This window comes from Genypterus blacodes, unplaced genomic scaffold (genome assembly GCF_046128005.1).
Source record: "Genypterus blacodes isolate CSIRO-AG114 ecotype Tasmania unplaced genomic scaffold, CSIRO-AGI_Gbla_v1 ptg000006l_1, whole genome shotgun sequence".
In the NCBI taxonomy this organism is placed as follows: Eukaryota; Metazoa; Chordata; class Actinopteri; order Ophidiiformes; family Ophidiidae; genus Genypterus; species Genypterus blacodes.
This window is the reverse complement of record NW_027466820.1, coordinates 45139-69000: the sequence shown is the minus strand read 5'-3', so window position 1 is coordinate 69000 and position 23862 is coordinate 45139. Positions and strand designations below refer to the sequence as shown.

The 23862-nt window shown below is 48.6% G+C and overlaps 1 protein-coding gene across 1 annotated transcript; it reads right to left on the bottom strand.

Moving 5' to 3' along the window:
• Nucleotides 1-7702: 7702 nt before the first annotated feature.
• dnai1.2 (dynein, axonemal, intermediate chain 1, paralog 2) lies at nt 7703-23336 on the bottom strand. The gene is made up of 19 exons (XM_076149640.1): nt 23262-23336; nt 23068-23163; nt 22872-22952; nt 22506-22632; nt 21917-21972; nt 21672-21827; nt 21405-21464; nt 21108-21239; nt 20946-21030; nt 20727-20841; nt 20585-20628; nt 20216-20463; nt 20021-20110; nt 19779-19866; nt 19610-19689; nt 17728-17876; nt 16163-16262; nt 11810-11995; nt 7703-8036 (listed from the first exon to the last, which is right to left on the bottom strand). Exons 1-19 carry the CDS (start codon nt 23334-23336, stop codon nt 7956-7958), a joined length of 2049 nt encoding a protein of 682 aa, XP_076005755.1. The 3' UTR covers nt 7703-7955.
• Nucleotides 23337-23862: the final 526 nt, after the last annotated feature.

Genomic DNA, 23862 nt, shown 5'->3' with positions numbered 1-23862 from the left:
TGATAGTCTTTCAGTAAACAGGCTGTCCTTCTCTCTGTTCCAGGGAGTCTTAACAAACTGCAACTCTCCAAACACAACACAGCTTAACCGTCTGAGCCCAGTGGGAACGTTAGCGCTGTTACACTGCCTGGTCATTTCTTCTTCTTCTTCTACTGCGCTCATTCTGGCAGTCAACATTGCTAATATTGGACGTCGCTTTTCAGGAAACTCACAGTAACAAATGAACACAAAAAAACTGCCTACACCAGGAAGGTAAGGACAGTACCTACCCCCCCATTCCTATCGTGGGCAGTCTGTGTTATGAGGTTATTAGAGAGCAGAAGCAGACCTCCCCTGATGAGGTCCTGGCAGGCCTGTGGTCTGGATCGGAGCGTCTCCTCCTGCTGGAGCACTTTCAGGAGGAGGAAGTGAACATTGGGCCCACGCTCTAACACACTTACTGCCTCCTTTGTTGCTTCATCAGCAGGTTTTCTGTCTTTAAGGGATGTGTGAGCTGTGAGCAGAGATGAAATCCTGCTCTGGCGGCGAGTGTGTAACTCCCAGCTGCACCAGTAAGCCTTCATTAACCTTTATACGCTCCGATACGGCCATTCTTTATAAATGATATGAAAACGTGCGTCGGTAACTAAGCTTGATTTATAGCAGTTAAGCCGTTGCCAAGCGGCTCTCTTGGCGACAATACAAACTCCTGAGTAAACAATGAGTAGAAATTCTAATCTGCATCTCTTTCTCGGGTCTTATTCATAGCAGGAGTCTGCTCTCTGCATCTGTGAACCAGGAGCAGAGTGAGTCACATCACAACAAACCAAAAGTACTTTACTCCGGCTGATAAATCTTTGGATTCAAGGGCAAAACAATGCAGCAGTTGTGAGGAATGTGTTTGTTTGTTTTGGAGCTGTTTCCCATAAGGCCGAGCGAGGCGGCGAGGTCTGAGCTGGATGCAGCCAAACACACACATCTGTCCAAACACACCTGGAGACAGGAAACAAGAGTCTGTAAGCCAGAGTGTGTGACGCAGCCTGGGAGCAGAGCAGCAGGTTCATACAGAGACACAGAGGAGGGTGAGGATGACGGGCCGCAGGTGGCTGTGATCACTGACCACTGACCAACTGAAACAGGAAGCAGCTGTGTAGCTTTGGGCGAAGCTACAAATCTACTGGTAAAAAAAGAAGAAAGTTACTGGAGAAGCTACTTTGTTAGCTAGTCAAAAGCTTCAAATCCATGTGAAGTCACAAGTCAGCGGTGCCAAATGGAGTCACAGGCACGAGTTTGTCCAGGTTGAGACTCCTCACTAAGTCACTAAGTTAAGAAGCAAACAAGTCCATGAGTCTGAAGACGTCTTTGTGTTGTAGCTGTATTTGTTCTTCCTCTTTGTTTGGCTCTCGACTCTCTGGAATCGTTTGTTATCCGTTCTGTGTTCTGCACTAGGATGTGAGGCAGGAAGTCATTGTTTTGTCTGACAGGCGGCTTTGCTTGTTCTCTATATCACCCCCTAACACACACACACACACACACACACACACACACACACAGGCGCACACACACACACACCCATCTGCAGCAGAAGCCTGTATAATTACATCCAAACTGTTCTCTTCTCCCCTACGCTTGATATCACTGCTGACATCCAGTACCGCGGCTCCTCCCCTTCCCCCCCCCCCTCTCTCTCGCTTACACACACACACAAGTACTGTGCAGCCCTGCCTCGTCTTCAGTTCTGTGTACAGTGCAGCGGAGCAGACAGAGAAGGAGAGAGCGTGAGAGAGAGAAGGAGTCTCCATGTGAAGGAAGAGGACTGAATCACTCAGTGGGACTTTATGCAGAGAAGCAACCAGCGGCTGAGTCTGAAAGGTAAAAGAGAAACTTAGGATGCAGTGTGATAGGAGGAGTGCAGTACTTTGCTCTGCTGTGTGTGAGCACATCATGATGGAACTGTGTGAGTGTGTGTGTGTGTGTGTGTGTGCATCATGTTGCTCTGTTAGTGGATCCATGTAGAGATGTGGCGTCTGTCAGAGGAAGTTGATGGAAGCCCTCAACACAACAAACATCGGTTCAGGATCGACTTTTAGAATCTGACTCCTCGACTTTAAAAACCTCTCTGTAACCTAAATCATCTCTTTCTCTTTATTAGTTTAGGAGATTTCAATGGAAATGGATTCATGTAGAACGTTTGGTTTGATGGATGTCTGGACCAGGCTCAGTCTCTGCTACCATCTAGTGGTCGCACAGTCTGAATGGTTGTCTATGGCCTCAAAGTAATGTTGAAAAACATTTACACACACACACACACACACACACATGCAGATTTCCACAGGAGTTATCAGAGTGTGAAGTCATGGGGATCTGATCTGACTGACAGAGCATTGTGATTCTGCAGGGGTGATGTGTTTGTGTGTGTGTGTGTGTCACTTGCTGGTAGATGCTAGAATGATCCAAGTAATGGATTCTGGAGGAGTTACCCAACGGAACAAAGGTAGAGCGAGCCAGCTGGAGGAATCCCAGATAAACAGAGAGAGAGAGAGTGAGAGAGAGAGAGAGAGAGAGAAAGAGAGAGAGAGAGAGAGAGAAAGAGAAAGAGAAAGAGAAAGAGAAAGAGAAAGAGAGAGAGAGAGAGAGAGAGAGAGAGAGAGAGAGATGTATAATGTCTGCTCCTTCTCTCCTGTGAGGAGCTGGAGTGGCTCCTGCTGTTCATCTTACTCTGAGGATGCTCAACTAAATTCCAGAATCAGAACTGAAGCAAAACTCCTGCTGCTCCCTATGAGGAGAAGAAGGAGCCTCGGGGGGATTTGATCTGGTAGTTGTTTCCACACCCTCGCCCTCCACAAACACAAGCTGCTGCCGTCTGTTCTGCTGCAGCTTCTCCTTCACACCTACAGTCCAGACTCCAGCTCCACCTTTTGTTCTGTTGCTTATTTGGTTCCGGTCGGTTTTGGTGTGGCGTTAAAGGAGGAGCACCAAACAGTGCGGGACTCCGTGTGTGTGGGCGTTAGAGCTGCTGCCAGAGCGCTCATTCATTTCTTCATTCTCTCATTCATCTTCCAAAATGTCTCCTCAGGCTCATCTGCTGCCGTGTGATCGCTCCTCTCATGGCCTCACACACATCTGCACTGATGTTAGAAGATAGAAATCTTCTCTAACTGCCACCAGAGAGCTCCGCAGGCTTTAATGTCACTTTGTTTAAGTTGAAGCTTTGTTACTTGCATTGTTCTGCAGTTCTCAGCTCTCTCAGTTCCTCCTTGTTCCACTTGTTCCTCGATGAAAAATCCATCTCTACATAAATGACTCAGCTAACAGTGTGGCTCCAGAGTTTAATTTGGACTTTTTCTATTAATTATCCGGAGCTGTTGCATGAATTGATCGTCACGCTCTGTCCAGACTTTACCAACTTAACTATTCATGGAGGAATGTCTGATGCAAATGCAAACAATGGGAAGGTAATGGAATAATTTGGACTCAGCTGTCTGCTGTAGTGTTTGTGTATCGGTCTGGGACGAGCAGGAGGTGTGAATGTGTGTGTGAAGCATCTAGGAAGTACGCTACAAGTGTAGGGTGTGTGTGTGTGTGTGTGTGTGTGTGTGTGTGTGTGTGTGTGTGTGTGTGTGTGTGTGTGTGTGTGTGTGTGTGTGTGTGTGTGTGTGTGTGTGTGTGTGTGTGTGTGTGTGTGTGTGTGTGTGGGAGCTGATCAGGGGTATCTATCAATCACATCGTCCCTTTCATCCCTTTGAAAGCAGCTATCTCTCCATCCTCACTCACTCTTTGTAGGCATCAGTCCCGAGCCCACATGACAACAACACCTGCAAACACACCACATTCACATTAATGTGTGTATGTGTGTGTGTGTGACTCGTCTTCAATTTGCTCAATTTCTCCTTGAGATTGAATTCTCTCACTCGTCTCATACGCAGACGCAGCCATGTGGAAAGCCATCAGAGCAGACAGGCGGCTCCCCGAGGGGCCACACTCACACACACACACTCACTGCCAAATGTGGGTGCAAATGATTGAGCCGGCGCCTCTCGCTCTTCACTAAGGTGTCGCACTGCAGATTTGTGAACTGTCAAAAAAACAACGACAAAAAAGAAAAAAGCGTCTCTGCTGAAAAAAACGTGTGTGTGGTAAACACATGGAGGGTGTTGGGGGGGCGTTCCATATGTATGAGGATTGATTTCTCCCTGCTGTGGGAGAGGAAGCTGAGGCTGTGAGAAGTCAGAGTGAACTTTGTAGACAGTTAGATCAGGCAGAGACAGTCTCTCCCCAGAGTGTCCCTCCAGAGTGGACACCCTCTGCTGCCTGTGTGGTGGCGTCTTCAAAGCGCTCAGCAGCTGATCCTGATGAACCACAATTAAACAATTAAACTGTGGAGACGTTCTGCAGTGGTTTCAGATCAGACACGTGATCAGAGCAAACACAGATTGTGTTCAATGATTCCTAATCCTCTCTGTTTCTCTCCTGCAGACACCGGGACGCAGCCATCAGACCTGTGAAGAGCCGGAGTGTTACTGTGAAAGAACGCTTCACTGTGAGGTCGCCTGAGCCTGAATATTGGCTGAGGCTCGCCCGCATGGTGGATGTTTGGCTCGGAGCAGTGAGGAGAACAATCGTCTCTGCAGTGAACTCTCTCTGCTCTGATCACTGTCACTGCTCCCTCGTCTCATGTTAAAGCTTTTCAGAACCACAACAAATTGATTTTTGATTCACAACGATCGGTACACACAAGTGATCACAAACCGATGGAGTCAGGCTCAGCTGTTGATGCGTCTGAAGCCAGAGGTCTTACTCATTCCCTGTAACTGGACAGAGGACATCATGACGCCTGCCTAGACCTGAACACACGAGCTGAGCCCTCTTCAGTATGGAATCTGGAAGGAACGCGACCGAACTGAGCACGGCTGCAGTGGTGGCCATAGCGTGCAACGCCTTCGTGGCCTTCCTCCTCCTGCTTCTCTTCCTCATCCTGTTACGGGCCTGCCGGGTCCCATCCAGCCCGGAGAGGCTGCCGGTACTGACCCAGGTCGAAGGACAGAGCCGACAGAACGAACACAAGAGCCTGCTGACCTCCTGACTCATGTGTGGCGCCCACGCGGTCAGGACACCTGACAGGAAGCAATATGCACGCTCCTCCTTCATCGTGTTTCTATCCCGCTGTTGATCTGATGGCAGCATGTGTGATGTTAGAAACGCTTCTGCCTCAATATGGTAGCAATGAACATCCAGGTTGTATGAAGCAATTCTCCAGCATCACTTCCCTCATCTCGTGCGTTGTTTCTGTCTTAATGCATGGAGCCGAGCAGATGAAGATGATGCTTCCCTCACACGCAACATGGCTGCACGGATGGATGCACTTTATACAAACACTAGCAGGGGAAGAGAGAAAGGGGGGGGGGGTTCTGTTGACATCCTGTGTTATTTAAAAACAAGCCAAGGCCACAAGTAATTAGAAAGCAAAGGAGTGAAGCAAAGGGAGCTGTGCAGCAGCAGGGACGGCCCCCAGTGACGTCACTCCGCTCTGTCAGCAGCAGTAACCAACAGATAACACTGACCTGACTAGTTTGTAGCTTAATTATCTTAGTGGAACACAGTGTGACTGAGTCCAGGGCCGTTCTACTCCTGCTCTGTGGGAAACACTGATTTAAAGGTTATTAATTCCCAGGAGCTGCTGGACTGTGGAGAGCTGCTCCATCTTCACCCTTGATTGTGACATCATAGATGAGGAAAGTGAGCTTGGTTTGCCGCTGCACGTTCAGAATGCAAAATGTGGCTGCTCAGTTGTTTGCGTTTCTAAATATATCCTCTGGTTTTATACTGGAAGAGGAGCTTCTGCCTGTGTGGAGTGTTTGTCTCATTGTCCCTCATAAACTGAGGGTGTTACATAAGGACGACAGAGGCTTAGCTGAGCTTTGTGTTCTATTCAGCGCGGCCCTCACTCACTCACTCCAGCATCTGCTCGCGTCTGTCAGCCAGGTCCCACTCACTCCGCCATGAATGAGTCTCATTTACTGTACAGTGGAACCAGTAACGGTATGGAATCCTCCATTCTCCTCCTCCATCCTTTGTCCCGCCCACCACACATCAACACTCTGTGAAATGTGTCACTGCTGCACAAACTTCAACATGCTGTTGAGCTGAAAGAGCAGATGCTCTTTTTCCCAGTGTGACTGACTCTAACAAGTCAGGGAGTTTCACTGATACTCGTGGTGTTTGTGTACCACGTCTGTTGACATGGAGATCCAGTCCTTAGGCCTCTGAATGGATCACAATGAAACAAAACATAATGTGCAGTTTTGGTGGAACCGCAACTCTGCACAGATACGAGTTCAAAGCAAATGCCCACCTGAGGCAGAGAGGCCACACTGGGATTCAAACCCGGGACTCTGTTGTTGCTGTGAGGTGACGGCGCTAAGCACCGAGACACCGCTGTCCCTCCATTAGATTAGTTGTTCCCTTACTTCAGGACAGGTTTACAGTCTTTGTTGTATCAAAGCTGCTTCATCTTGGCAGAGGCAGGAAATCACTGAGAAGTTAATTAAGGGACAGAGGAGATGGGAAAATAAAACTGCAGTGCTTGATTATGAATTAGATTATTGACCTGCGATGTTGTATTGAACGGAATTGTGACATTTATCTTTGCTTTCCAACATAAACCAGGCACTTGTGGGGACATCAATCGACAGAAACGGAGCATCAATTCAAAGCGGCGCGCCTCTCAGCCTGGCCCTGCAGCGCGATAGCTCAGGATTAAGCTAACTGCTTTCTTATTGCTGCCCCGCGGCTGCAATCCTTTCCTACAAAAACAATGTGAGCGAGCACTCCCTCTGAATAAAGTTGAGGAGGGGACATCATGAATCACAGGGATTAAGGGAGAGAGCGCCGCATGGACACACGGGGAAGAGATCAAAGCCTCTGCAGCTTCCTTTGAAGCAAACAAGCCGCCGATTTTATAACATTTCACGTCATTTACATCCAAACTTGGTCACTGATGAAGCTTTTGTTTACCAGGTCCATAGTCAGTAGAATGAGCCGGCATGTCTCCACAATGTTCTCTCAGCTACTTCACATTATGAGGCAACATCGCACGAGCTGCAGACTGATGAGAGAAGGACCCGGATGTTACTATAGAATAGAGATCCATGACATTACACAAAGGGTTCAGGGTCAGAGGTCAGAGTTACACTGGGATAGAGATCCGGGACAACACACAGAGGGTTCAGGGTCAAAGGTCATAGGAAAACACTTTCTGAGGCACTGGTGAAAATATTTCTACGTAACTTAATTTAGAGCTTAATGTCTTTGAGCTTTTAGAGGCTTTAGTTACTTGGATCTTCGGGTTAGGGTTAGGGTTAGTCCCAAACCCTCCAGATGTCCAGAAGTCAGTGACCTGGCTCAGATGGAAACGACCTCCTGAAGATGGTGACATTTTATGAAATGGCCTGCGTGTAGCTTTAAGTGCGGCTCCACAGAGAGCAGAGCTGCCAGCTGACTGGAGGAGGAGATCAAAGTGAAGTAAAGGCAGGCATCACCGTGACTAACAGCCAAGTTCCCCCCATAGATGAGATATTAAAGGCCTCTGGCTCATCACTGGACAGCTGCCCAGGACGACGTGTGCCAGCCAAGAGAATCTGCTCTGGATCCGCCCGGCTACACACTCATCTATATCCTTGTACCCCCCCCTCCCCTCCCCCCGCCTCATCAGCTGAGACCACCCGTGAAGTGATGTCATCATTAAACTGCTGCCTCACCTGTTACAGCTGGAATGTTGCTCGTCTGATACGCATCAAACTCTGCAGTGTAAAGAAATCTAGATCTGCTGAATGTGGAAACAAAACCAGTCACAAGAATAAAAGAGAACACAAATGTTTTAATAAATACAACTGAGACATATTTGTGTCGACGCTGTTGTGTTGTTGTTGTTGTTGTTGTTGTTGTTACGTACGCTTGAAGCTTTGTTTGTTCTCCGACTACCTCATCAGATTGAGAACCTTTTCCATTTTGGCCATTTCCACCTCAGGACCCACGGGCAGGTCCTGACCCTTTTTCACCTGCACACACACACACACACACACACACACACACACACACACACACACACACAGACACATACATACACACAAGCAAACACACACACACAGGAAGGCTGTTAACATGCGAACAAAACACACATAGACAGAAATGGAAGCGTGTGCCTGTTCAGCAGATGAGCGCTCATGTTACCCTGTGTGTGTGTGTGTGTGTGTGTGTGTGTGTGTGTGTGTGTGTCTGTGTGTGTTTCCACAGCTTAAGCTTCTACATTATTTCTCCCTGTCAATCTTCCCTTATCAAGGTTGCTTCACAGTTATTACTTCTCAGAAGGAGCTTGACTAATAAAATCAGCCTGATATCATCTCACAGAAACACAATGACTCTGCTCATTGCATTACTCTGCTTTAATTAGCTTCATTTGGAAATCTCATGCTTGCTGTCTCCATTTCACAGAAAGCAGAGTTTGATTAGGTTGTTAGTATCATGCATCATCCTTTACCAGGACTAAAGAAAGCCTCAGGAAGAAGGAGAGAACTGGTTTGGTGTGCTGAGCTGCTGGGACGCCTGACAGCAGACAGATGAAGCTGCTGGACGCGTCCTCTTATAAACCTTGGCTGCCGTTACCTGGACTCTTTTGTGGGGCCGTTCTAAAGTTTGAAATGGATCCAGGCGAGGGGCCTCATGCGAGCAGACAGCTGCAGTCACTAAGCCAATCAGCATCAACCCTCGGTGCAACACAATATCTGTGTGCGGTGATGAACGGCTCAATAAAAGCTCCCTGCACGGCCCACAGAGCGGCAGACAGAGCGGCTGAGTGAGCACCGGCCGCCAAGAAATATTAATGAAACGTCACAAGTCATCAAAATCAAAAAGTCATTGTCTGTGTTCATCTCTATCCTCCCACCATCACACACAGCACAGCAGCAACATCCAGTGTGGAAGCAGCTAAGCTAAGATGCTACAGCTGGACGCTAAGGGCTTACAGTGACTTTGCTCTTTATGTCATTTTGGCTGAAGGATGTTTACAGAACCATAGAGCCTTTAAAGTAGACTGAAGAAGGAGTTTTTCTTGAATTGAATGAGAGGAAAAGAAGTTAGAGCCGTACTAGATGGAGAGCAACGGCACGACACAACAACTCTGTGCCAGCGTCTTTGGCAGAGCCGTGGCTCAGTCTCAGGCTTCAAGCTGTGCTGGTGGCAAACACCGGAGAGAGAGGAAACATTGGCCCCCGTGTGTTTCACTCCACTCTGCTATCCACAGCTCAAGAGACATCACTGAGGGCTTTGGCTGATTGGTCTTACTACTGTGGGATATGAAAAGCAAAGCGTACACATAGTAAAGCTCATGGAATGGAAACACTGCCACGTTAACAATGTTTTGTTGTGTGTACAAGAAATGTAAACACGACGGCCGACACAAGAGAAAGGAAGTAGAGAGGCTAAACCATTTAGAAACTCGTTAGGCAGGACTGAGAAACCTGAGAGGTCCTCTGAAGATGAGATGATAGGCCTGTGTGTGTGTGTGTGTGTGTGTGTGTGTGAACCTAATTGCTGCACATGAACCCCCTATTCCACTTTCCCAGAAGAATCTTGTTACACAGAACCTCCGACTGAAAACATCTCACACACTCACACACACACACACACACACACACACACACACACACACACACACACAGTATTACTCATAAAGGACTGTAACCCCGCAGGCTTCCAACAGGGAAATAAGTGCCAGACTCTGTCAGCACTCCGGCCCATTCTTCACCGTCAAAACTATTCATTAAGAAGTATTTGAGCAGCAAATGACCTCATTATTGACACGGAGTCATCAGGCAAAGAGCTGGGACAGCATTTATGAGGCGTTTATGTGAGCCCAGTGTAGTTAATCACACTCCTGCTGCACACTGGTGATCTGTTTGCTGGACACCGAGCCGATATCTTGGGCTGATTGTTCTTTTATTGGGCTGCTGTTCCAACTTTCATAGACAAATGATTGAGAGCATTTGCAGTGTGAGCTTGTGACTGATGTGTGTTGGATAAACCTACATAGTCTGCTAACGGTGCTGAACAGGGCCAATTGTAAGCCTCAGGGCGTGTGTGTGTGTGTGTGTGTGTGTGTGTGTGTGTGTGTGTGTGTGCGCGTGTGTGGCTGAGGGAGAGCTGCTGGTGTTTTCTCCTTCTGGGTGTGGTGAACCCGTGTGGGTGCATCCATGTTAAAATCAACCCAGCTTCCTGTGTGAGGCTGCGTTCCCGTCTTGTTTACATGCAGCAGAGCAGAGCGACTCTAAACTGAGCCTGATTAAAGTGTTGTGACTCAATGTGTCGCTTGGCTTCCTGCTGTGCTTAGTAAGGCCACTGTGATTAGGCCACGCCTTATTAAACACTGTCATCAGGGGCACAGGGGGGGGGGATGGTGACTCATCACAGGAAACAGACAGGAGACCAAATACTGAGTCTGACTGTGCAGAAGGTGACTTATGATCACTCTATATAGCTTTTAGTTCAATATTATTACTAGTTTTAGTTTTGTCGTCAATTTCGTTTGTGAATTTCTGAGTGGAGCAGGTTTCTGTGTCCTCCAGTGTTTAGTTTGAGCTTTAAAAAGGAAGGAAGAAGATCAGAAAACATTCAGCAGCAAAGTGAATCTACTCTGTGTTGGAGTTACATGGATAACAGGAAGCATTTAGGGGCATATGATTGGTCAATCACCCTGTGGGTCTTAAGTGATTCTGCTCATTGATCAGATGTTTAGAGAGGACGGACGGCGTGCTGCTGTGTTTTACATTCACAAAAACAACAGAATCCTTTTATCTCTTCCCTTTCTGCTGTGCTCTCCTCTGAGTGTGTGTGAGTCTTCAGTGTGGGTTTGATAGTGAAGAACCACAGGAAGTGCGGCGGCCTGTCAAGCCAAACAATTTGGCGGTGAGATTGGAGCTGATGACCTTGTGGCTGCGTGGTTGGCACTCAGATCAGACCTCCTTCCTTCCTCCTCCCTTCCTTCCTTCTAAGACATTCTGTGCTTCTTCACAGCCTTAGAGGAGTCTTTCAGAGGAATAATACTTGTTGTGCTTCCCTTTAACTGCGATTGTTTTCTTCTAATTTATTGAATTAGAAGGCCCACTGGATGTCTCAGTGACTGGATGTCTCAGTGACTGGATGTCTCAGTGACTGGATGTCTCAGTGGCTGGATGTCTCAGTGGCCGGATGTCTCAGTGACTGGATGTCTCAGTGGTTGGATGTCTCAGTAACTGGATGTCTCAGTGGTTGGATGTCTCAGTAACTGGATGTCTCAGTGGTTGGATGTCTCAGTAACTGGATGTCTCAGTGGCCGGATGTCTCAGTGGTTGGATGTCTCAGTAACTGGATGTCTCAGTGGGAGCTGTTGGCTCAGCTTTATTGGCACACAGAGCGATGGAATGAAGCTGTAATGTAGCTGCAGGTCAGGGAAGCATGAGATTCATCATATGATCGTCGCTGTGGAGGCGCCGCACTCATGCATAATGCAGGAGGAACACTTTGCATCCAGAAAGTTTTCAGGTAAAATGATTTGCGAGATGGAACAAAAACAATAAGCAGGTCAAAGGCAGCAGCAGCAGCACTCGCTCGCTCACTCGCAGAACAAACTTCCTCAGAGCTTCACACCAGCTGCTGGGTAACTAGGCTGATGCAACCTGACGCAACATTCCTGCAACAAACCCTCCTGTCCTGAAGTTTACAAGCTTCACTTTGTGTTACCGGGGCTCTGTGGCCATTTGAGATCGAAGCTACAGACCTCTGTGTGTGAGGCGCTCACCTTGGGTTTGGAGCGGAGGTTAGGCGACAGCTTGAAGGTGGAGACGTAGCTCTGTCTGCCGCCCACGATGATCATGGGATGGACGGGGTTAAACTGGATGTGAGTCAGCCTGGTCTTCCTCTCCGCCACCACCGCCTGCTGGCACAGAGCCTCGAACCTGTTGATGTTTAAGTCGAACACATGGACCTGAAAATGAAAGAATCGGAGCTGTTGAGATTCTCAAACACGCATAGTAACTGGGGTGGAACTCTAACCCCATTTTTACAAATTTTACAGTTCTAACTCCGAGCGAAACCACAACAACACTCCAGAACAAACAGACTTCCTGTGTTATTGATCATCCTATTTAAGCTACAGGTCATCAGAGAAATAACTACGTAATCTGCCATTAGTGTACAACAGCTCGCTGCCTTTCCACGTGTGTGTGTGTGTGTGTGTGTGTGTGTGTGTGTGTGTGTGTGTGTGTGTGTGTGTTTGATGTAAGAAGGAGGACGCGTGAGCACGAGCCTCTGCAAGGGATGTGAGCCTGACCATCTGGTGTGTGAAGGGTGTTTCCATTAACTTGGTGCATACGCAGCTCAGGCCTGCCTGCGTGCGTGCGTGCGTGCATGCGTGTGTGTGTGTGTGTGTGCGTTTGTTTGTTTGAGTTGGCAGCCCCAAGACAAAATCATCAGCAGGAGGAAAGTACATCACAGATCCTCCGTCAGCCTGAGTGTATTTGGGCAAATCTGTGGACGACAAACGAGCCTGCAGCAAAAGAGAAGCCCACACACTCCTTCTCCAGGAGGAAGACTGTCTGGACTGCTAAGCTTCAGAGAGTGTGTGTGTAAGGCTGTCACACACACACACACATATATATACCTCATCATAGCACTCTAACAGGATCTGACTGTGTCACATTAAATCCTCCAGCTATCGTCTCCACAGCCTGAGCCCAGTCTGGGACACTGAGGCTGCTCTCTGACCTTTGGAAGGATTCTTCATCTCAGCCCAGAAGCCTCAAGTAAAGATGGAGGTCACCACAAATATAAACTCACAGAGAAACGCCTGGAGTGAAGACATTCAAGAGAAATATATGACAGCAGGATGAGCCTGGATGAGTCGATACGTTTGATTTGACATTTAAGTTCCTTTACTGTCATCTCAGAAAGAGAGGGAGAGAGAGGGAGAGGGGCGAGGGAGAGAGGGGGGAGAGAGAGAGAGAGAGAGGGAGGGAGGGACAGAGGGAGAGAGAGAGAGAGCGGGGGGGAGGGAGAGAGAGAGAGGGACAGAGGGAGGTAGAGGAAGAGAGAGGGAGGGAGAGGGAGGGAGAAAGAGAGAGGGAGGGAGAGGGAGAGAGAGAGAGAGAGGGACAGAGGGAGGGAGAGGGAGGGAGAGGGAGGGAGAGGGAGGGAGAGGGAGGGAGAAAGAGAGAGGGAGGGAGAGAGCACAACTTGGTGTCATTCTTAGACCTCAGCCTGCCAGCCAAGTCATTATCCTCACACACACACACACACACACACACACACACACACACACACACACACACACACACACACACACACACACACACACACACACACACACACACACACACACACACACACACACACACACACACACAAATAACAACACTGTATCCTGACAGGGGTAGTAAATGCAGAGTAAATATATGTGAGGGGGGTGAACAACCTCACACCGACCCACTCCATCTCTGTCACACACACACACACACGTCACGGGAATGACGAACGGACTGTGTGTGTGTGTGTGTGTGTGTGTGTGTGTGTGTGTGTGTGTGTGTGTGTGTGTGTGTGTGTGTGTGTGTGACTGCAGCTCTGAATGTGGGAGCTGTGATGACGTCCTCACCAGTCTCACTCACTCCAAACCTGGACCACATGTCAGAGTCCCAGCCTGTCAGGATCACAGGTGACTGAACTCATCACACACAGACTCACTCTGAAGTCCTGAGCTAAGAGATGAAGGAAACCTGACTGATCATTTTACATTTGAACATTCTGACCTGCTGCTGCTTCAAAAGGAGAGAACATCCAGGAAAATCTGCCGACTGATGTCACCTTTACATTTCTGTGACACAATGTTCACAATGAAACAAGCCACACACACACACACACACACACACACAAACTCACACACACTCCTCCCCAATGTGTGTGTGTGTGTGTTCGGGGTTTGCTCAAACCGGCCATCAGTCAGTCTGCAGCACGTACACAGACACACACACACACACACACACACACACACACACAGAGCCTGGTTCTAATTTCCTCCGTGTCACTCGACATCACCTGGCAACAGTGAGACAGGAAACGAGCCTTCAGACACTTATAGCGTCGTGGCCCAGACGGGCGGCGGCGCTACGATCACGGCGGGGACAAACAGATGGGACCTGCTCGCTGCCACGTGGCGTCCAGTTAATCTGCCTCTCCTGAGGGACGGAGGGAGCTGGCAGAGGCAGAGGTCGGGCTTTGATATGAGGCGCTGTTGTTTTGGAACAGAGACGAGCGGACGAGCCGATCCTGCTTTAATCCACAGATCAGGCTCAGATCATAACAAAGTGCTGAGTCCAATCATGTTAGAGGGTAATAAAGCAGTGCAGCTGTTTGTCACTTAATGCCTCCTGCTCACAGCTACACAGGGACATAGTGATGGTTTCATAATGATGATGATGATCATAATGATGATGATGATGATGATGATGATGGTACTGTGTGTATGTGATGACCAAAGATTAAGAGTCAGACTTTATCCCCTCAACCAAGGCTGAATGATACCATACAATGTGATACAATATGAGACTCTAGTATGCTATCACTCACTCACTCACTCACTTTCTTCCTCTCTCTCTCTTCCTCCGTCTCCCTCACTCTCATTCTCCCTCTCTCTCTCTGTCTCACTCACTTTATTCCTCTCATTCTCTCTCTCCGTCTCACTCACTCCCTCCCTCTCTATCTCTCTCTCTCTCTGTCTCACTCACTCCCTCTCTCTCTCTCTCTCTCTCTCTCCGTCTCACTCACTCACTTTCTCCCTCTCTCTCTGTCTCACTCACTCCCTCTCTCTCTATCTCTCTCTGTCTCACTCACTCCCTCTCTCTCTATCTCTCTCTCCGTCTCACTCACTCACATTCTCCCTCTCATTCTCCCTGTCTCTCACTCCATCTCACTCACTCACTTTCTCCCTCTCTCTCTGTCTCACTCACTCCCTCTCTCTCTCTCTCTCTCTCTCTCTCTCTCTCTGTCTCACTCACTCCCTCCCTCACTACCTCTCTCTCTCTCTGTCTCACTCACTCCCTCTCTCTCTCTATCTCTCTCTCTCTGTCTCACTCACTCCCTCCCTCTCTCTCTATCTCTGTCTCACTCACTCCCTCTCTCTCTCTCTCTCTCTCTCTCTCCGTCTCACTCACTCACTTTCTCCCTCTCTCTCTGTCTCACTCACTCCCTCTCTCTCTATCTCTCTCTGTCTCACTCACTCCCTCTCTCTCTATCTCTCTCTCCGTCTCACTCACTCACATTCTCCCTCTCATTCTCCCTGTCTCTCACTCCATCTCACTCACTCACTTTCTCCCTGTCTCTCTGTCTCACTCACTCCCTCTCTCTCTCTCTCTCTCTCTGTCTCACTCACTCCCTCCCTCACTATCTCTCTCTCTCTCTGTCTCACTCACTCCCTCTCTCTCTATCTCTCTCTCCGTCTCACTCACTCACATTCTCCCTCTCATTCTCCCTGTCTCTCACTCCATCTCACTCACTCACTTTCTCCCTCTCTCTCCCTCATTCTCCCTCTCTCTCTCTCATATTGACCTCATCTCTGTGGACTTCAGAGATCTTCTTACAGGATCAGGTCTCCAGTATTTCATTTCTTGTATAATTACATCTCTTCTGTCTGTCTCTAATTTGTTTCTTTCCCCACTCATGGCTCGTATTACACATCATCTCCTCTGCTGCAGGAGTGTGGATCTCTCTCTTTGAGTTGCGTCTCCAGAGGTTTCTTCCTTCTCCTAATATATATTAAAAGTTTGTCCTCCTATAGAGTTCAGGCCTGCTCAGCCCTCTGAGACACTTGTGTGATATAAGACTATAATTTAGGCACAGAGACATGAAAGATATCTTCAAAATGAACTTAATTAGCTGATCTTTCACGTCTCTGTATAATGTAACTGTGTACTGTAGAGCTTTAGGTGGGAGAAATCTAAAATACCAATGAAATGTATAACAATAGTGATCGTAATGAATTTGCTCTGCACTGCCTGAGAGTTCTGAAAACTTAAATTGTTCCTCAGTACTTTAGAAGCACGATAAACAGAATGAAGCAGTGAAGCGTGAGTTCAAAGCTTCACGTCTCCTTTCCTTTGCTTACGTTTCCATCTGTGGTGACGGCAGCAAACACGGTGGAGGAGTACGGAGCCCAGGCCACGTCTCCCACTGCTGCGTTCAGGTCAAAGGTGATGATGGGAGAGCTGGGAACACGAACACACACACACACACACACACACACACACACACACACACACACACACAGGACAGAGGACAGAGGACACGTGTAAGAGTGTTTCAAACTGCACTGAGTGCTTGTTAACACAGCCGCTAACTAATACTCATCCAAAAGAAAGAGGAGAGAGGGAGAGAGAGAAAGAGCCAGGGAGAGGGTGAGAAAGAGAGAGAGAGAGAGGGAGAGAGAGAAAGAGAGAGAGAGAGAGAGAGAGGGAGAGAGGCTGATAGTACAGGATGAGAGGAGCTGTAGTCACAAAACACAAACTACTAAATGTGTGTGTGTGTGTGTGTGTGTGTGTGTGTGTGTGTGTGTGTGTGTGTGTGTGTGTGTGTGTGTGTGTGTGTGTGTGTGTGTGTGAATGTAACAGTGGTCTTCATTTCCATACATGACTGCAGAGTTCCACCGTCCCTTTGCACTCTGGGAATCATGTGAGGAGCCAACATGGGGCTGCTGAGTGTCTCCTCTCCTCTCCTCTCCTCTCCTCTACTTAATGATCCCTCCTCCTCCACTTCAGAGGCTCCAGCAGCAGAAAGCTCCAGTGTGAAATCACTGCAGCAGTTCAGTGTGTGTGTGTGTGTGTGTCATGTTTGACTTCCACACAGCGTGCTCCATGTTTCTCTTTATTGCTCTGATGTATTAGGATTCTCTCTCTAAGAAGCTCTTACAGCTTCAGCACAGTAACTATTCACTAAGTTTCTGTCTGATTCATGCAGTGTGTTACAGGATAACACACACACACACACACACACATGTGAGCGTCCCCAGGACCAAACCTGCACACACTCAGAGTGTGTTAAGCCCCCTCTTATCATCCAATATGCCTGGGATGGGTGAGAGGATGTTATGGATCGCCCAGCCTCTTATAATGGCTCCATAATCACCATCATTATTCAGTCAGGCTGCCTGTGTGGTGACAGGAAGTGGGAGGCGTGGTGGGTTTACTCAAACACGCCGGGACAAATTACACGGGATCCCCTGACGAAGGCGAGAAGATGGTGGAGATGGGTTTTCTGTGTTCGTTATGGAAAGATTAGAGGCGTGCAGATGGTTTCTCCTCCCTCCTTTACAGAGGCTTTGGGTCAGCAGAGGTCATTAGGAAGATTAGAAACCATGGATAATGAGTTACGAACCTCAGTGTGTGCTGCTTTGAGTGACAGATGACAAATCTACCTTCAAACTACTGTAATGTACTTAAGTGAGAGGCTGGATTACATATACAAATAATGCAAAGGATGAAGAATGAGAGAAGAAGGAGTCTGAAGGAACAAAGGAACCATTTGCTCTTTGTTTACGTAGATGAGATATTAGTCTGACTGAGCTCTTATTTTGCTGGATTAGAGGCATTGTTAGTTTGTTTTGCCTTTATTCTATCCTTATAAAGCTACAAATAAAAGAAAAGCCCCAGTGGGTTAGGGTCCAGATGCTCTTACTTGATGGTATGGTCCCAGATCTTGATGGTCCAGTCCATACTGCAGGAGATGAAGACCTGTGGGTGGAAGTGGTTCCACTTGACGGCATACACTGCAGCGCTGTGGGCGTCATAGGTGTCCAGGAACTGGTTGGAGTACCTCTTAGAACACTGGAGGGGTGACAGGGAAGGTATGAACACACAGACAGAGTGTGTCATGTACAGGAGAGCTGCTTCAGACTGGATGGTACAGAAGCTACAGGTCCTAAAGTCACTGTTACAAGAGGTTCTTTACACTAAGGAATGTTGTTATTGTACAAAAAGGACTCAGATAAAGCTACTAAACACACTTGTACCTTATCAGTGCATTAATAACAAACCCAAACCCTGCAGGAACACTTTGAAGTTGCCATGGTAAAGGTGTTTACCATCACAATAACATCTTGATTGCCATCCAAACAATCCAAACAGTGTTTCGTTTGAAACCGAGGTAAAAATAGAGCAGCAATTTCCTTCCCCTCTGTGATTCAGCATTGAATTAGCCTTTAAAAACATCCAGGGCTTCTTCTTCTACTGCATTGATGACGGCAGAGACAGCAGAGACGGCAGAGACAGCAGAACTAAACGGCTGGCTGGTCTGTGGGTGACAGCAGATTTGACCTGCAGTGAGCTGAGGAGACTCCATCTGCACCCACAGAGTGTCTGAGGCTGCAGGAGAGACACAGCTGTATGTGTTTGTGTGTGTGTGTGTGTATGAACCCAGAATAAGCATCCTAGGAGGCACTTCAGTCCTTTTCCCATAACTACTCATCATCCTGTGAACTTGTCATCGCACCTCGCCGGGCACAAAGTCAACAACATGCAATCATCCTCTGTGTGTGTGTGTGTGTGTGTGTGTGTTATATTACTAGCAGCCATAACCTCCCTCCTCCTTCCAGCATGCGTCTCCTGTCCTAAGCTTCCTTTACGGCCCTGTCAGATGGATTCACTTCCCTCCCTCGGTGCTTTGGGCCGATTTCAATTATCTGCACATTTGTTGGGACGATTAAAAGCTTGAAAGTTATTAAACTGATATGTGGGCACGGTGACTGCACTTGAGTTGGACTTTTAGTGGAGCCTCTGTGCCTGCAGGCGCTGAAGGAGCGGCGTGATGGAGAGACGGGAGGTGGGAGGGGAGACAGGAAGCAACAGCTGTCTGAGGTGGACAGGGAGGCTCGGCTTAAAGAGACTCATTAAACACTTAATGTCACGGCTCAGGGGCTCACACACTCACACACACACACACACACACACACACACACACACACACACACGCACACACACACACACACACACATAGACGATGATGTCACGGCTGCACATGTGCACAGCTCTTTGTGGGAGTGACGATAACAAATCAATAAGTGATAAATGACATAAATGATTCGTTCTCAAGATGGACAGGATTTTGAAACTTTGTGAAGAGAAGGACTGAGGATCATTTGAGCAGGATTTGATAAATTGGCAAATCTGGATCCTGGTTTTAAACTTATTTTATTTATTTCCCATTTATTTGCCATTCAAACCCTTCAGTCTGTTTGTCCTGAGTTTACCAGCAGGTCGCCACTAGATGGCAGCAGAGACTCAGGCAGCTGCAGCCAGGATTCAAACCAACACACAGCAGCGTGTTTGATACTTTAGCATTATTAACTTCATTTATACTTTTTGATAACCTGCTACGGTTTCTTCTTCTTCAACCTTCTCACCTTCTCACCAAGTTTGTAGATGAAAATATTAAAGATATTGTGTTTGTGTGATATCTTCAGTTCTGCTACATGTTTAGACTGACCAGGCACATCACACACACACACACACACACACCATCCAGTCACACTGCAGTATCATGTGTGATTCCTGAGACAGACCTTATGGATCTTCCCCTCCGCAGTGCCGACCAGGAAGAGGTAGTCGATCTCCTTATGGAAGTCAAAAGACGTCCCACTGGCTGTAAAGGAGACACAACAAACACACACACTCGTCAGGCACTGTTACAGATGATACACACTAGTTGACTTGTGGATCAAAGAGTCTGACCGACGCTGCACTGCTCCCCGTCCTCCTGTCCGTCAGTCACAGCTCCGTCCAGAGAGAGCCTGATGATGTCTGTGAACACCAGCTCGTTCTACACAACAACAACACAAAGACACTGCAATGTCTTCTCTGAAAAGGAGGGTGCCTGTAGCTCTGAACGTCTTAAAGACTTTAGGTCACTCAGAGCATGTTTGCATGTGAGTGTGTGTCCCTGGCTGCATGTGAGTGTGTGTCCTTGGCCTGACCTTGAACAGAGTCCAGGACACCACACGTCCATCTGAAGACACGGAGCAGAAGCTGTGGTTGTTGTCCATGTCGTCCTTCTGCCAGCTCACCTGAAGACAGAACGACGTGATGCAGTCAGAGAGAGATGGAAACAGGAAGCTGCTGTCTGGTGCTGGATGTAGTGAGGCACAGGTTGGACCTCCTCCCCCCCTCACCTGCCACACGGGGTCGGTGTGTTTGCCCGTGGCGGCCGTGCTCTTGTACACTGGCTCCAGCCCCTCGTGCTTCAGGTTGTAGACGCCCACGCAGCCGTCGTAGAAGCCGACCGCCACCAGGTAGGGCAGCTGCTCATGGATGTCCAGGCTCGTGACGCCGGACATGGTGGTGTAGATGTTCTCTGGGAAGGACGGGTTCTTCAGCGTGTAGAAGACCAGCATGCCGCCCTGCTGCTTCTTGAAGTCGTCTGGGCCGGCGTGGGACCGAGGAGGAGGAGGAGGAGGAGGAGGAGGAGGAGGAAGACAGCACAGGTCAGGACAGGAAGTGACCGTTACAAAGTCATTCTGAAGCCAGGGTGGTGAACTCACAGGATCCCATTCCCACAGCAAACAGATCAGGATACTTCTTCTTCCTGTTGGGCACATGTTGTCTTTAAACATCAGGCTGGGTTTGTTTTCCCCTCCAGCATCACAGTGAAGGCAGTGAGGATGATGTAATGAGTAAACCTACCAGCAGAGGGCGGTGACGGTCAGACTGGCAGCTTTCTCATACTTGAACTGCCACAGGGGATGAAGGCTTCCCCTCTCCTCTGAGGTCTCACTGGGGTCCTCAAAGTATTTAAAGTCTGAGAGAGAAGGAGAGGAGAGCAGGGAGGAAGAGTAGAGGTGAAGAGGAGGTGGAGAAGGAGGTGCTGATCATCACAGAGGGGCGGGGTTTCAGAAACAATACCGTGAGCGATTCCATCAAAGGCGTTGAGGTTCACCATCCGCTCCAGGATCTTGGCTGCCTTGGCGACCTTGCTGGCGTCGTCGCTCTGCAAAGGAACAACATCTCAGATCAGAGCAGAGCAACACGAGGGTTCCATGTAGTGTCACAGAGCAGCAGGCGTACCTGTGGCTCTGTGAGCGTCGTCGTCTTCTTCTTGCCTTTGTCCGTGTCTTTCTTGGGCGATGCGGCTTTGTGCTTTTCTTTATTCATTTCCTGTTTCTGCAGCTCCTCCACGTACGCGTCGTTGATCTCCCACTGCGCACACACACACAAATACACACACACACACACACACACACACACACACACACACACACACACACACACACACACACACACACACACACACACACACACACACGTTAGGATGTTACCGCCTCGGCCCAAACGGACCTCTACACGGCTCTGAAGCTCTCCTACCTGATTGGCCGTTTGAGAGAAGTTGCAGCTTGGAGGAAGTTCAGTCTGGAAGCTTTTGTGCTGTAGGAACATTCTCACACACACACACACACACACACACACACACACACACACACACACACACACACACACACACACACACACACACACACACACACACACACACACACACACACACACACACACACACATGATTCCATCTTCTACATACAGACTGCAGTTATGTGGCTCAACATGACGATAGAGGCGTGGGTCTCTCTCTGGTACCCTCTGTGGGTTGTTGAGGGTCTGGGAGGCCCTCTCACTGAAGTTGAACTGGTTGGTGACTTTCTGCTCCTGCTCGTCGGCCTTGGAGGCGGCGCTGTCGGGACTCTCCTCCTCTCCTGCTTCCTCCCCCTCCCCTCCATCCTCTCCAAGGGAAGCCTGGGGAAAAGCAGCAGTGGCGTCTGAAACGTTCCGTCCAACACAAAGGAACTCTCTGAAACCAGGACAACCAATCAGACTCCAGTTACCGGGGTCTCAGGTTTCTCCTCATCAGGTTCTGCTTCTGCTTCGTCTGCTTCTTCTTCTGCAAACAACATGATTAAAGATGAGGGCCATCAAACATCTTCACTCTTGCACTGATTTTACACTGTGGGTGTTTCCTCTATGTGTGTGGGGGAGGCAGTAGCTCAGTCTGTAGAGCTTCTGTTTGGGAACCGGAGGGTCGCCGGTTCGAGTCCCTGCCAAGGTGCCCCTGAGCAAGGCACCGAACCCTCAATTGCTCCCCCCTCTGCGAAGGGTGGTAGTGTAATGCAATGTAAGTCGTCTGCCAAACGATCGTTAATTTAATTTAATTTATGTGTGTGTGTGTGTGTGTGTGTGTGTTAAATGCTGACAGTGACACCTTGTGGCACGCAGCCCTCACTACACCCCAGCACACTGTACACTCTGTGTGTGTGTTTGGATATGGAATGTGGAGCAGAGGTGTGACTCAAAGCTCCGGCCCAGCCCAGAGTGTGTGAGTGTGTGAGTGTGTGAGTGTGTGAGTGTGTGAGTGTGTGTGAGTGTGTGAGTGTGTGAGTGTGTGAGTGTGTGAGTGTGAGGTGTTCAGGTCTGTACCCTCATGGAGGTCCTGCTTGGTGCTCAGCCTGCGGGCCTCATCAGAGTCCTGGTGCACCAGGCTCCCGTCCAGGACGAAGTGGACAGCAGTCTGATCCACAACGTTGATGGGCTTAAAGCAACGTTCCTGGGAAACACAAGAGGAAGAAGAAGAGCGAGGATCAGATTAGGGATCTGTTTGGAGTAGAAAGGGTTAATCTAATGAAGTTCTTAGTGTCAGACAAGGTTTGATAAAGAAGTGGAGTCTGGATCCATCACATTAGAACATTATAGCTCCTGTCTTTACTCTGAGCCATGTGGAGGCCCACTGCAGGCCCGAAACTGTCTGTCTGTCTCCCTGCCTGTCTGCCTGTCTGTCTGTCTCACCTTGAAGCTGAACCTGACGATGTTGTGTGGGGCGTGTGGGTTGTTGGCGGTCAGCATCCTGGTGAATTCTTCTTTCAGCTCCTGGTGACATTAAGACAGAGACGGTGAGGCAGCAGGTGTGTCTTGTGTGTGTGTGTGTGTGTGTGTGTGTGTGTGTGTGAAGGTGCAGCAGTGGAGACCCAGACTCTGCCCTTACAGCCTCAGTGAGCTCCAGCTGGTCTGCAGGCTTCACTGTTCTCCCATGAGTCCACTCGTCCCGCTCATCGCCCGGCTCCACGCGCTCCACCTCGTCCTGGAACAGAGGTGGTGCTGCCGTTAAAGCTGTGTGTGTGTGTGTGTGTGTGTGTGTGTGTGTGTTGTTATTCTGTCCAGTTTTGTTCCTTCACTCACCTTTTTCTTCTTAATTGCAGCTTTGGTTGATCTGGCCACAGGTGCATTCTGGAGCACAACACTTGAACGCTGCATGAAGACACACACACACACACACACACGCACACACACACACGCACACACACACACGCACACACACACACGCACACACACACACGCACACAGTTACCAACACGGTAGCTGTAGCGTTAGCACTTTAGCCAAAGGAGTTAGCCAAACTAACTTACCTGCTTCTTCGCGAATGCTACTTTATTAGACGAGGCCATCGGTGAAAAAGTCCAGTTTAATGATTAAGTTTGTAATAAGATGAGTTTGCCTGTATGTGTGTGTGTAAATGGGTTTATTTCAGGCAAATAAAGTAAAGCACAACCTTTTAAATGGCTAATTAATAAGATACCTGCTAACCGGCCACCGCTGCTATGTAGTTTAAGTTTCCCTGACAACCAGACGCATCAGTCTCCTGAACAGGGCAAAGATCAAAAGTGACGGTCAAGATAGTTCCCCTCTTTACCAAAAGTGAACGTCTACTGTCCCGACAAGGGGATTTGGTTAGAAGCAACAATATTTAATACACTAAATTTATATAAACAACAACGACAAT